The 13561-nt window shown below is 49.3% G+C and overlaps 1 protein-coding gene across 4 annotated transcripts in view; it reads left to right on the top strand.

Annotated features, from left to right (window-relative positions):
* The window catches only part of LOC133124128 (MAP7 domain-containing protein 2-like), a 31421-nt gene extending 17883 nt beyond the window's left edge, over positions 1-13538 (top strand). For 3 of the 4 annotated variants that reach the window (XM_061235048.1, XM_061235047.1, XM_061235045.1), the window contains 12 exons: positions 416-538; positions 2374-2507; positions 4614-4753; positions 5300-5646; positions 6364-6499; positions 7332-7512; positions 7966-8070; positions 8148-8201; positions 8456-8522; positions 8617-8872; positions 9159-9463; positions 9877-13538. In XM_061235048.1, the coding sequence (XP_061091032.1) occupies positions 416-538; positions 2374-2507; positions 4614-4753; positions 5300-5646; positions 6364-6499; positions 7332-7512; positions 7966-8070; positions 8148-8201; positions 8456-8522; positions 8617-8872; positions 9159-9463; positions 9877-9884 (1856 nt within the window). In that variant the 3' untranslated portion in view covers positions 9885-13538. The remainder of the gene's footprint in view (positions 1-415; positions 539-2373; positions 2508-4613; positions 4754-5299; positions 5647-6363; positions 6500-7331; positions 7513-7965; positions 8071-8147; positions 8202-8455; positions 8523-8616; positions 8873-9158; positions 9464-9876) is intronic. The other variant, XM_061235046.1, reaches the window with a different exon arrangement.
* Positions 13539-13561: the final 23 nt, after the last annotated feature.

The raw sequence follows: 13561 nt of genomic DNA, 5'->3' as shown, positions 1-13561 counted from the left end.
ATCAGAGGACCTTTATATGTGACTGTGCAGAGGAAATGAAACTGCACTTGCCTGAATACTCTGGTCACGTGTTTTACCCCCTCTTTGGGGACCCCAACCCTCTCACCCCAAACCCCTACTACCCTGTGCACCAGGCTACTCACTTACCTTCAGTCTGTCCTGTTCACCTCTCTGCACTCCCCTGTGTTTCAGATCAGTGCTGTTTGATTTGTGTCATTATTCATAATGGGTTTAATCACTCTACCGGTGCTTCTTGTGTTGATTCTCCCGTTTTCTCTCCTCCCCCTCCCCTCTCTCTCGCTGGTTTGATTCCTGTGGTTTTTCCTCCCCTCCTCTCTCCCTCTTCCTCCTCCGCCCCTCTGTTTTTTGTTTGGTCGGGTTGTGTTCGCTCCGTGGCGGTTTGGGGGCGGTGTAGCGCGTCGCACCCTGACGTGCCCCATGGACAGCGGGGTCCTGAGCCGCCTGCTCACCCCCACCCAGGCCTCGCTCGCCCGGAGCAAGAGCGCCACCGCGCTGTCGGCCGACGGATCCACCCCAGGTAACCGGCCGGGCCCAGACGGCCCCCCGAACAGAGACCGGTGGTGTAGCGGAGCCCCCGCCCCGTTCCCCAGCCCCCGCCCCCGCCCCGTTCCCCAGCCCCCTCCCTCCGGACAGGGAGACTGCAGTGGTGTGCTGCTGTGCTGGGCGGTGATGTAATGCCTTCAGGGAAAGGTGCTTGGGCGTGGTCAGTCTCACACGTGTACCTCGGTACAGGACTCATACTCCATAATGCACCACTACATCACAGTAATGCCATAACCGTAACACATTAATCTGAATGTGGTGCTTTAGCTATATTGTAATGTGTGTGCATAGTTTTTGAATACCGGAGGATAGGGCACATTCAGTCAGTGGCATCTGCAGTAGATGTTGTTATAGCTATCATATTGACCTTATGTCCTGGCAACAGCGACATTGGCTCAGGCAGTTTGGATAATGGCGCTATGCTTACTATACACATTCATGGACATGGATATTCTTCATGTAGCTGAAAAGCTACAGGCATGGAGGGAGCTTCAGCTTCCCTAGAGATTAGCGCCACGCTGCTCGCCTATGCCTACGTATTTGAGAATTAGTCCAAGCCCTAGAGATTAACACTGCGCTCCTCGCCTATTCCGGAGAATTAATCCAAGCTCCATTGATAAAATGAAGAGGACTTGAGATTACTGTCAGGACGTTGGCAGAGGTGCCCTGCTCTTGCCCGGTCTCACAGTACAGTCTAAATAATCTCGCTCCATTTCAGTCCATTTTGTTTCTGCACTGGGCACTTGATACCAAGCAAAGTTCTCCCACAACACTGGCGACGAAGGACAATTTACTCGGTTATGGAGTTGCCTAAAAGCACAACTCTCTGGCCTTTATGAAGACATTGCTGCTTACCAGACCTCATATTTAACCGACTACTGGAGTTCATTTTAAGGGTGCGCTTGCTTGTCTGTGATTCACTCACTCATTCTTTGTTTTGTTCATCATCTAGGGACACAGTGGAGGGGGAGGGGTTAATTACTCAAATTAAAGTGCTTGTGTGATCAGATGTAACCATATTCACACAATTCCATAGTACATTACTGCCCCATATCACTGCAAACACCAGGTCACAATATCACAGCAGAAATGTAAAAAGAGGCTTTTTGTGGTTCAAACGGCAACTGCCCTTTTAACCGCAAAATCTGTGACCTGTATTTGGAGCTATCCCTGTGGCACAGGGCAGTTGTTGGGGAAGTAGGTTTGTTTGTTGGGACTGTTGGGATGGAAGTCAAACAACTTCCTCCTTCCCAAAATAGGATTTGCATTGGGAATATTTGACGTCATTAGCCGTTCCCATACTGTCCACAGACCACACGGTCATCCTGAAATCAATTTAGCGAAATATATTTGTCTTCATCAAAAGATACTGTGTTCCCATAACATGATAATCCAAAATGCAGCTTGCTTGTGATTTCTAACCATTGTCCTGTGACTAATGAAATGGTTGCTGATTGAGAGTGTGTACGCACGAGGAGGGAATGGCGTGTGTGCGGTCTCTGGGGTGCTGCTGGGGTTTCCAGAAAACCGCCACGTGCAGAAGTAGTGCTGTTGCTTGGATACGGTGTGAGCCCCCCCCCCCCCCCCCCCCCCCTCCCTTCCAGCCCCTGGGGTCTACTGCTTCTAGTGCCGCCAGTTGGTCCTGTGTCTAACACGCAGCGCTCTGTTTGTGTTTTTTTACCCCACCCTTCTCTTCCTCTCTCCTCCTCTTCCTCCTCCTTTCCTTTCCTCTCCTCCGCTACGCTCTCCGTTTCCGGTTGCTTCCGTCCCTCCCGCCGCCTGCGCTCTGATGGCGCTGTCTTTTATCAGAGTCTCACCTCTGTCCTCGTTCAGCCTCGGCCAGCCCCCTGAACCCCCCCAGGGGCCCCCTCCGCAGCAGGAGCACCGACCGCAAGGGCCCCCCGTCCTCCCCCACCGCCGATGGGGCCCCTGACGTCACACAGGTGAGGCTCCTATTTGTGTCTCCTATTTCCGAATCTTCATGAATTTTGTCACGTCGCCTGACATTAATTAGGGTCGTTGTTCAGTTTAAAATATATTTAATTTATGAAGTTCACACCGTATGTCACTGTGACCAGCGATATTGCTGGTTGCAGCGACGGTAGCCCGATGGAGTATAAACCAGCCTTAAGTCTTCTTACAAGCAAGAGGCCCAATTCAGGAGATGTAGCCGTGTCCCTGGAGGTGGTAGTATTCTTATTGCGTAGGCTGGTGTCATATTAAATCTGGACCGTAAACAAGCGCCCTGTGTCTGCGTACTCCCTTCGGCTCTGGAGCGGTCTGCTGACCAAGTACCTCTCACCGGTGGCATTGTTGAGAGTGTGTCGGGAGCTTTGTCCTTGTTGTGGAACGAGTTCGGGGTTTCGCAGAACCCGTCACGTTATCGTTTCAGATCCCGAAATGGAAAACTGTGTGCCAGGGCCAGAAAAAGAAGAGCCGCAGGGCAGCTCAAACAGCTGCCCTTTCATAGCCACACCACCATTTGCCTTTCAAAGCAGCTCAGGCTCTTTCTCCTGGATTTGAATCTGGCGATGCTGCACTTTAGGGCGGCCTCGTCCGACACGGGGCCCGTGGGGCGTAGCGGAGGGGGCCGGGCGTGGCCCCTCTCCTACGGGCCGCTGGGAAAAGGGAGAAAACGCAGTGCCGTCCTGTCGGAGGTTTCAGGAGGAAACGCTGAGATTGAGCTCTGCTGGGCTCTGCTGCCCTTCCTCTTTGCATGAAGGCGGCCATTGTCAGCCCCGGAGACAAAGACGCACAATAACAGGAGCGGATCAGGCCATGCAAAGCGCGGTCGGCCCCACCCTCCTGGAGGGACACGTCCCTCCCCAGCAGCACCGCGGTCCCGGGAGAACACCCTCCCTTACTGGAGCCATTTTGTTTCATTCACGGCTTTAAAAAAAAAAAAGTGTTAGAACGGTTAGAATGTTCCAGCAGGTGTCCACCATTTTGTTTTTTGTGTTATAGGTTCCCCTATTGAGCCGTTATCTCCCGCTTTCCCACTTTATAAAGACTGGAGCTCGTTTTAAGACTGTCTAAAAGCCTTGAATAGAAATGGCCACAACGCTCGGTTGAGCGTTTGTGTTCTCCCTGGTGTCCCGCGTGAAGCTCTTCTGAGCGTCGGAGTCGGAGCGGACTCTGAAGTGGATCTGAAGTGACGGCTATCCCGCCGAGTTAGACTTTGTTCGTCTCCGTCCCCAGCCGGGCGGGTATGAAGGGGTTTAGAGTGAGCTGTGGCCGGGCCTCAGTCTGTGGGCGATTGTCCTTCACGGAGACCGCCAGGGTACCTCTGCTTCAGAAAGGCTCATTTCAGTTGCCCTGGCGCACTAGCCCCCAGGCCCCACGTATGGAATTATACACAGGCCTGTGCTTTTATTCAGTTATGTCACTGAGTTGAAACGAGAACTGAGAGAGAAAATGAGAGACCTTTGAATCGCAGCGCCGGAGTACTTCACTTTGTATTTCTTGTTTCATGTACTTGTGGGTATAAAATAATTTGTTAAATGTTTTGTTCTGAATGAGAGAGGATAATTCTGCATCCTACCACTTAGCTGGCAGTGAAGAATAGTGCGTTCAGGTCTGGGCTGTATTGAAGGACCTTGTGACTGTTATGGTTTTTTAATGAGCTGGTGACCTGATAGTCAGTGCGTGTGTGCGTGCATGTGTGAGCGTGCGTGCGTGCGTGCGTGCGTGCGTGTGTGCGTGTGTGTGTTTTGTGCGCGTGCTTGTGTGCGTGCGTGCGCCCGCTCGTGAGTGAGTGAGTGAGTGAGTGAGTGAGTGAGTGAGTGAGTGAGTGAGTGAGTGAGTGAGTGAGTGAGTGAGTGAGTGAGTGAGTGAGTGAGTGAGTGAGTGAGTGAGTGAGTGAGTGAGTGAGTGAGTGAGTGAGTGAGTGAGTGAGTGAGTGAGTGAGTGAGTGAGTGAGTGAGTGAGTGAGTGAGTGAGTGAGTGAGTGAGTGAGTGAGTGAGCATGTGCATGGCCGTGTCAGTGAGTGTGTGTCTGTGTGTGCGCGTTTATGTTAATGCGCTCTCTCCTCCCTCTCTCTGACCATCAGAAAGCGGAGAAGGAGAAGCGCTTCTCCTCGCCCGGCTGGAAGCGCCCGTCCTCCCCCTCCAACGTTCTGGGCCGGCGCCGCTCGCCGTCCCCCTCGCCCTCCAACACCAATAAGAGAACGCCGTCCCCCGGCCCGGCCAAGTAAGCCCCGCCCACACCGCGGGCACGCGCGTCTCCCTGTTTCAGAGCACACATTTATACTCCAGAGTGCGGTCTGAAGGTTCATCCAGAAATGAAAATGAAAGTATGTTTTCACTTACTCAGAGTACTGTCTAACCATCTAGATAGTTTTGCTGTGATGTCATCTCTCAAAATCACATCTTTTTGGACCCAGTTCACCATGGCCTAATGGACCTCTACAGCTTTCGTGATCTTCAATGAGCTGACAATTTATACATTTTCCAAATATACCCACATAACTGCCCACGGACATGAATAGAGCTCAAAATGCACATTTATTTGAGAACTAGTTAGTGGTCCACAGACACACACACACACACACACACACACACACACACCCGTACTCTGGGTGAAGTGGTTAAGTGTCACACTGTTTTGACCAGTATCTTACTGAACTATGTTTCATCAAAGATGCACAGTTAGGCAAGGTAATGATGAAGACAATGCAGCATTTTTGGTTGAACTGCCCCTTTAACCCTGTGCCTGTGCCTCTCCTCTCTCTCACAGACAGAGCCCCCGGGCCCGCCCCCCCTCCCCCAGCGGGCCCAGACAGCGCCCCCCTTCCCCACAGCCCGCCCCTGCCTCCAAACCCCCTCCCATCCAGCGCCCCGCCTCCCCACAGCCCACCCCTGCCTCCAAACCCCCTCCCATCCAGCGCCCCGCCTCCCCACAGCCCGCTCCTGCCTCCAAACCCCCTCCCATCCAGCGCCCCGCCCTCACCCCCACCGGCCCCCCCACGCTGCGGAAGAGGGACCCCAAACCCAAAGAGGGATCCCCCATGCAGCCCCTCATCCCCCCCCAGGCAACGGAGACCCCCCCTGCCAGCACCCCGCCCGGCAACAAGACCAAAGACGGTGCGTGAAGACAACAAACCCTCAATCTCATGAACTAAGATCTTCTGTATATAGATGACAATGGATGATTCAGAATTTTATTTTTGTCAGAAAATGTGAAAAGGTTTCAAATAATTATCTGTCCCAGGAGTGGGTGAGAGGAGTCGCTGTATTCTCAGTCTGATACGTTTTATTCCAGTTAGACACAATTTGTTCTGTGAGCTGGACAGAGTGACTAACAGACCCCACTTAATCACAGTTACTTACTGGGAGAGAGCAAGCATCTGTTCATCAGAGTTCTGCCTTCTCTTCCTCCTTCAGTTATCAGCTCGGAGCCCACTGATTATTTCTCATTTGTAGTCAGCCTGAGCACCATGCACAGAGAAAATGTGATTATCAGGTGGTGAGTGTCCCCTGCTGGCTAGAGGCAGGTACTGCAGAACAAGTGCTTTTCTGGGAGATAAAGATGCAGACAGACCACTCCTCTCCCTTTGATGTTCTTTCATCCTCGTTAGGGTGTGTGGCTTACTGTGATCACACATGTACCCTCCAGAGGGGTTGTGCGTACACGTGCGCAAGTTCACGTGCGTGTGTTTGTGCTTGTGTGCGTGCGCATGTGTGAGTTTTTCTGTGGACAGTGTAATATCTGTATGCGAGTGAAAGTGTGTGTTTGCGGGTAGAGGATCTGGGTATGAGCAGATACGAACGTCCGTCCGTCTGTCCGTCTGTCCCCCGCAGACTCCAGCTCCAAGGCCGCGGGGGGCACTACCTCTGCCGAGGAGGCCGCCAGGATCCTGTCGGAGAAACGGCGTCTGGCACGCGAGCAAAAGGAGCGGGAGGAGCAGCTGAAGCTGCAGAGGGAGGAAGAGGAGCGGTGAGGAAGATCAGAAAACACCCAACGCAGCGCGTTTCATTTCAGTGCTAATAATTAATAATATTTTAGTGCTCAGGCCCGCTCAGTCATTTCTGGTTGCTAATAAAATGCTAATTGCTTACAGTGAGTACTAAGGCAAAGATATGGCACTAGAGTATGGAATTATTCTCCAAATAAAAATTACGATAAAGATCCCACTTAAAAACACTTCATAATGGGTAGGACTGACACTACTGTCACCTTCATTACCCTACTCCTCTTTAAGGGATTAGTTAGATTTATTTAAAGAGTAACTGCACTCACTGTTCCAGACTGGCTCCGCCTTCTACACAATTTAGAAAGAATGCGGTCTGGGGTGGGTAGAGTGGGTGTGTCCATCTCATTTGCAAAAAGTATTCTCTAACCAATCAGGTGCTGGCAGTATTCTGTTTTGTATTGACACAGCAGGTTTGCCCACTTTGAAAAAGCCATTATATTAAACAGACAAATTTGTGGGCGTCAACAATTATAATTGCCACAGCCAATGGCGTTTCAACGTCAGCACATTTACAGAGAAGAGGGAGGGATAAACAGTGTTGTGGTTTGGAGGAATTTGTTGACCATTAGAAGTCCAAAATTATCTATTGTACCTTTAAGCCAAAATTATATTATTTCAGATATATTGAAATAATGGCGTGGATTAAAATGTTTCACTATAAAGTAGGCATACAAGTACGTTTGCAGCTAAAAACAAGTTTGATCCAGTGTGCAGTTACCCTTCACCCGCCTGCAAGCAAAGGCAGGATATTGTTGTGGTTCCTGAACGTGGCTGAACGGGCCGGCGTCTCCTCAGGGTGAGAAAGGAGGAGGAGGAGCGCCTGGCGGAGGAGGACAGGGCCAGGCAGCTGGTGGAGGAGGAGAGGAGGGCCGAGGAGAGGAAGAGAGAGGAGGAGGAGCAGGAGCGGCTGGCCGAGGAGGAGAGAGTGCGTCTGGAGCAGGAGGAGCAGGAGAAGCAGGCGGAGCTGCAGAAGGAGGTGAGGATTTCTGACGTACCGCCCTCCCGTGGTGGGAGGACTTCACTCTCGATTACGATTGGATAACCTTCTAAACTTATGTTCGAAGGCGGTCCATCGATTGGTTGGTCGTTGAATGGATAAAATTGGTCGGTGTTTAGTTAGTGGATTAATGTGATCCGATTGTTTGGAGGACTGTTACAATTGGTTCGTTGGCGAGTGTATTATATCATTGTTTGATGGTTTTTTTTGAGAGGGGTGATCTGATTGGTAGGTTAAGGCCAGCGAGGTTTATAGTCCGGCGACGAGAGCATCACCTGACTGAAATGGAAGAGCGTTCACGAAGGCTCTGCTGTCGCCCGACGTTAGCTGCGGTCGTCGTCCTCCGCAGAATGTATAAACGCGCTCCAGTCACACGCCGTGCCGCTGGACCGTACGCTGGCCTCTAACGCACCGTGTTCCCCCCGCTCGCAGCGCGAGGAGGCCGAGGCCCGGGCCCTGGAGGAGGCAGAGAAGCAGCGCGAGGAGAGGGAGAGGATCATGCAGCAGAACCTGCAGGAGCGCATGGAGAGGAAGAGGGTGGGTGAGAATCCCTCCGGCGAGGAAGCCCTTCTGTGAGCCTCTCCGCGCTGACGCTTTCTCTCTTCCCTCCTCAGAGAATCGATGAGATAATGAAGAGGACCAGGAAAACGGAGCAGAACGACCTCAAGGTAGGCCTCCCACGAACCCCCCCCCTCAGTTACTCTAAGCTTTGTTAAACACTGGAAAAATGGTTATATTGAATCAACTACAAGCTAGTTTCACAGACACAGATCAACTCAATGTTTTGAAAGGAGATACTCCATTCAGTTGAGCTTAAACTGTGTCTGTGAAATGGCCCCACATGTACATAGTTTAAAAAATTTAGAAGAAACTGACAAGCCAGCTCTTTATTTTTTCAACAATTTTTATTTATTTATTCTAGATGGAAGACAAGGGCATGCTGGATCTCAATGGAGAGGAGGACAATCACACAAACCAGGAAGCCATGGGTAAGTCTGTTTTCTTCCTCTGTGTGTGTGTGTGTGCGTGCGTGCGTGCGTGCGCGTGCTTGTGTGTTACATGTGTTGTCCTCTCTTTGTGCAGGAGAGGGACTTGGAAAGTTTGTAGACAGTACTGCCCAGGAAGTAGAGACCAGCTCACAGAAAACAACTCTGGATTCAGGAGAGCCAATGGCAGAGAAACTGACTCTGGATTCAGGAGAGCCATTTGCTGAGAATCTGGCCCCACGTTCTGGAGAGCCAATAGAGGAGGAAGGGCTGTTTGGGGGCATGAATGGAAAAGAGGGCGACAGACCGCAGAAACACAACAGCACCTGCCCAGAGGAGCCTGTGGAGCACAGGTACAGAGCTTCTCACAGCTGTTCCTCTCTTCTCTTCTTCTCTTCTCTCTTTCTCCCTCCTTCATGCTTATCATGGCAGACATACTTATCAGGTTAGGTATAACCTGCTCCTGCCTTTGCCCTTGACCAAGGCACTGGCCTCACAACTGGAGTTGGTCTCTGGTCACTGCATTGTTGCTGCCCACTGCTCCTAATGAACTACAATGGGTCAAATACAGAGGACAGATTACCCCACAGGTTTGATTGAGCATATGGTTTCTTACCTTATCTCTCCCTCCCCCTGCAGTCTCAGCCCCACCCCCCACACGCCAGACGGCCCTGAGCTGGCCTGCAGCCCCACCCCGGAGTCACGCACGGTGGAGGGGCTGGAGTTCCTGAACGAGGACGCCCCGCTGGTGGACCTCCAGGGCCTGAGGGGCAAGGCCGGCACCTGGACCTTCGAGGAGCTCATCGACCTGGGCGTCCACAGCAAGAGCCACGTGCTCATCGACGGAGACGGCCCGGAGCACAACGGGGGCCCCGAGGGGCCCAGGGTGGCCTTCGAGGAGAAGGGGAACGGAGTGAGCGGGCCCCCCATCCAGGCCCTGTCCGGTGAGCAGAGAGCGCGGTGTCTTGAACGCTTTTCCGACTTGCCCAGACTTAGACTATGTTCGATTCCGATTTTTGTGCATTCACTGGCTGTTTCCATGTTAGCATAAGGTGTTAGCTTAGCATCAAGACTTGAAGCCTATAGGAGTCAGTAGCCTACCTCCATCAACGTGAAGAAATACACCTTACTCCGAAGCTATCTTATTTACACAAGGTATCATTTGTATCGTATCATTTCCCAAAATGTTGGTGTATTCCTTTAATCTGTCTGTGAAACTGGGAATTAAACATCTCTTCTATAACATATATGGTGTTTTAGTGTTTGATTCGCCCATCTCTGTCCCCTCCTCTGTGCGCTAAGGTCATGTGCAGTGGTGTTTGTGTGACCCCTGTTTCTCTCTCCATGTTCCTCTCAGAGATGTGAGGCTGGGGCCCCCAGAACCCCTGTGATTATTGCACTCCTGCAGTCCTGTCCTGTGAGCGGGGCCCTCCAACTCCAACCCAGACCCTTCACCCGGACAGACAGACAGACAGACGGACAGACGTACAGACAAACACAGGCTGGGGGAGGACCACAGGAGGATCTCAAATGGAGGAATTTGGATTTTTGCTAACTTTGCACCTCAAAGATATTAAAAATAATAATAATAATTTTAAAAAGCTTCAGGGAAAATATATTCCTTCAGTGTGCTCACTTCTAGGTTTCTCCAGGTCTCTTCCTAGTACAAACGGTCCTGTTTTTATTCTGTTTCATTATTGCTGTGTTGATATTTACTGTGAGGAGTGCGTTATAAATTATTCCGATGGCTTTCTCAGAGTCTATTCCTCCGATACCATGTTGTTTTTTTTCCTGTTGTTTTGGTTGGTTTGATAAATTCCAGGAAACGGGTCCATTCTACATGCGTGTGCGTGAAGGAGTTTGTTTCTGATGTCAGGACTGAACCTTCGTAGGTCACTGCTCCAGCTCAGTGTAGGATTTGTTTATCAGGCTTTTATTTTGACAGTGACGTGAGCGGAGAGGGTGGGGTTTTCTTCCTGTGGGCGTGTCCTGGCCCAGTCCCAACACCAAACAGTTGAGGCTGAAATGTGATGGTGGCGTGTTTAAGAGGTGAACGGATATATGGTGAGCTCCAGGAGTTTCTACACCACTGGGGACAGGACCTGTCCTCTACTGCCCCAGGGCTTGCTCCACCCACCTGTCACTCAGCCAGGTTAGTCCCAGAATTCCCTCTCTGTCACAGTAACCCCGCCCACTGCCTCTCTCATGGCCAGTACTAGAACAGTTAGTGGTGATGGGAGAGTGAGGTTTCATTAGCCCCAATAAGGATGGAGCTACCATGAGCTGTCAGTCCACCAACCTGTTTAATCCAATCAGAATGTTGTTACCGTCCACAGAAAAGCACAATGATTGGTGCAGCTAATGGTATGTAGAAGCTCTGCCTGTGTTTGGCTTGATGAGTCTTTATTTTCCCATCACTGTGTCCTGCTACAGACCCACACATTGCTGTGCTATGACCACACACAATAAGACCCTGGCCTCCATAAAAACACATTCACGGTTCCCCTAGGGATGTTCTTGTAGACTTAGCCTTGTTTTCACGTGACTTCATATTCTCCATTGTAACTGGCTTTTTTTTCTGCTGAAACGTCAGTCGAACATCTCAAGATTATATCAAGGATTTCTACGGTAGTGACGCATTAGTGATAGACTTGTTCCCTGACTGACGGTATTCCTGTTCATTGTATGAAGGTTTTAACAAGTCATGGTCGAGGCATTTCAGCACGTGGTCAGTAGGGGGTGCTCTGCAGTCAGAACTGAAGTGTAACGGCACTTGTTTCGGTTATTGTAACTTTCCTCTTTATTTTCTTTTCCTCAAGATTGAAGGAGTGAATAATTTAAGAGGGGGGAAAAAATAGTTTGCATAAGTGCTTTATATTTAATGATGTTTATCTGTTGCGGTGTCTGTTCGTTCTAATATGGTCCGTTTCTATCAGGACCTCGTGTTTTCAGATATTATTTTACATTTTGTTCGTTTTTGTTTTTCCGTGTATATATACTTGACGATGTAGTTAACACTTTACGAATTCTTAATTTAAATGCAAACCGGAAACAACTATGAAACGGAGCAGTTACGGTTGTCTACATGAAGGTAGAACCTAGGAGTACTAATTATAACGCATAGGAGATGTGGTCGTGTCTGTTGATAGTTGCTTTCAGATGGTGAAGTTCATTTGGTTCCTTTTTGTGTCTGCAGAGTTGAATATGGCAGGTAAATGTGTAAATCCAACTGGAAATATTTAACCTAAGGACCACGGTCCCCCCGGGGGCCAGAATTTGTACTTGATAACCATTCAGGGGTGGAGAAACTGTAAATCTATGTTGACATGCTCGCCTGTGTTTTATCTTTTTACCATTTAAACATTTCTACATTCGTGCATTGTCCAGAGAAGACTTGTAACTGTAATTTTCCTTCATTCCAGGCATCCCATGATTAAAAACTTTTTTTAAATAAAGGAAAATATAATCGGGCAACCAAAATGATATAGGGGTATAGAGTATATGGCTTCATATTTAAGTATTGTGTATGTAATCAGTATTAGGCCTTGAGACAGGGCGGGGAGTAGCAGGAGGGTTTGTTACGGTTGATTTATCTCTCTAGATGTTCATTCCATCAGACGCAAACCCTTCTCCTGGGTAGTCTGTTCCTTTTTGACACCATTTCCTAATAAAGGCCCTATCATATCAGACTGAGATTTGACACCTTTGGACAATGCCTGAGGGTTCTGCATAAGTGTCGGGAGAATATCTTATGTTGTACTTTGACAGAGACTGTATGTAAGTGTCAGTTTGGGCAGTGGGGTGGAAGGGGGAGAGGTTGTTTTTACATTCTGTCTCAAATCATCTCGGTGCAGAATGGGGTTGTTTTTTTCGGCTGGTGATGTGGGCACGTTTGCTTGTTGGGTTGTGAGAGGAGAGTTAACAGGCTTGGTGTAATGGAGTTCTTTTCCTGTTTCCTGTCATGCGCAGTGTGTCCAGAGGAATAGGTAATAGGTGGGAAATGGGCACCGCCTGGTGATAGTTTGGCAGCACATTTGACAATTTGTTTAATTTATTTATTTTTCTTTTTTTTTTTGTTTTGAAGAAAAGCAATTTACAAATTTGCCTGAATGGTGAAATTGATATTGTGAGACCTCTGTTTTGATCTAGCACAAGTTCTGTGTTCTAGCACATGGGGAAATGCACCTCTCTGCTGAGTGGCTGGATGCCTGTGTGGTTCACCTGAAAACTGTTACGCTACAGTCGAGTTACACACCCCACCTAAACATACCAACTCTTAATGGAGTGCCTGGTTGGACCTTCTCAGCAATAACACACTTCAGTACCATTACAAAGGTACTGTTTCCAAAGCAGTAAAGAAAAAAAAATTCATCTCACTCTTCTCTGTAACAAAAGTGTTTGCCACGTTTTGTGATGTTGTGTGGCTGAGACAAAATCAGGTATATCGGTTACATTTGTGGAAGCGGTTTGGTCAGAAAGTAGCCCTGGATGTTGTCGGGAAAATGCTTTAAAGTTTTAAGGTTTTGTTTCTGTTTTACCGTTGGTCTTTTCTTCCGGCCATGTTCTTGTGTTCATCCACGCTTCGCTAGTGAAGCGATTGTACGTCTCACAGCGATGCATTCATCACCCCCGGGCCTAGACAAGCGTCTCCCCAGCGTAGCAGCTGCTTAAACTGAAGTTTCGTCCACAGAACGGACTATTCTTAATCCCATAATGGTCACTACGACTGTAGGTTAGAACAGTGCCTTAGGGTGAGAATAGGTTGTAAATGTTGTTACTTTAACTGAAAGGGTCAGATGTACTTACCTGGGTCGTGACAATCATTCTAGTGGAGCAGGCGGTGAACACCGTTTGCTTAACCGTTCTGAGCTGTGTGGATGTTCAGATATCCCTGTCAACAAGCCACTCATTTGTAAATACATCTCCTGACGTGTACTGAGGAAAATATGAAATGTTGGTAATATGAAATATGGAATGTTAAATAAAGTTTTGCTAAATAAAGGCTATTTAAAGAATAAACCAGGAAAGTGACTGTTTTTTGC

Source organism: Conger conger, chromosome 3, assembly GCF_963514075.1.
Source record: "Conger conger chromosome 3, fConCon1.1, whole genome shotgun sequence".
Classification (NCBI taxonomy): domain Eukaryota; kingdom Metazoa; phylum Chordata; class Actinopteri; order Anguilliformes; family Congridae; genus Conger; species Conger conger.
The sequence above is the reverse complement of the archived record's forward strand: the minus strand, read 5'-3'. Positions and strand labels throughout refer to the sequence as shown.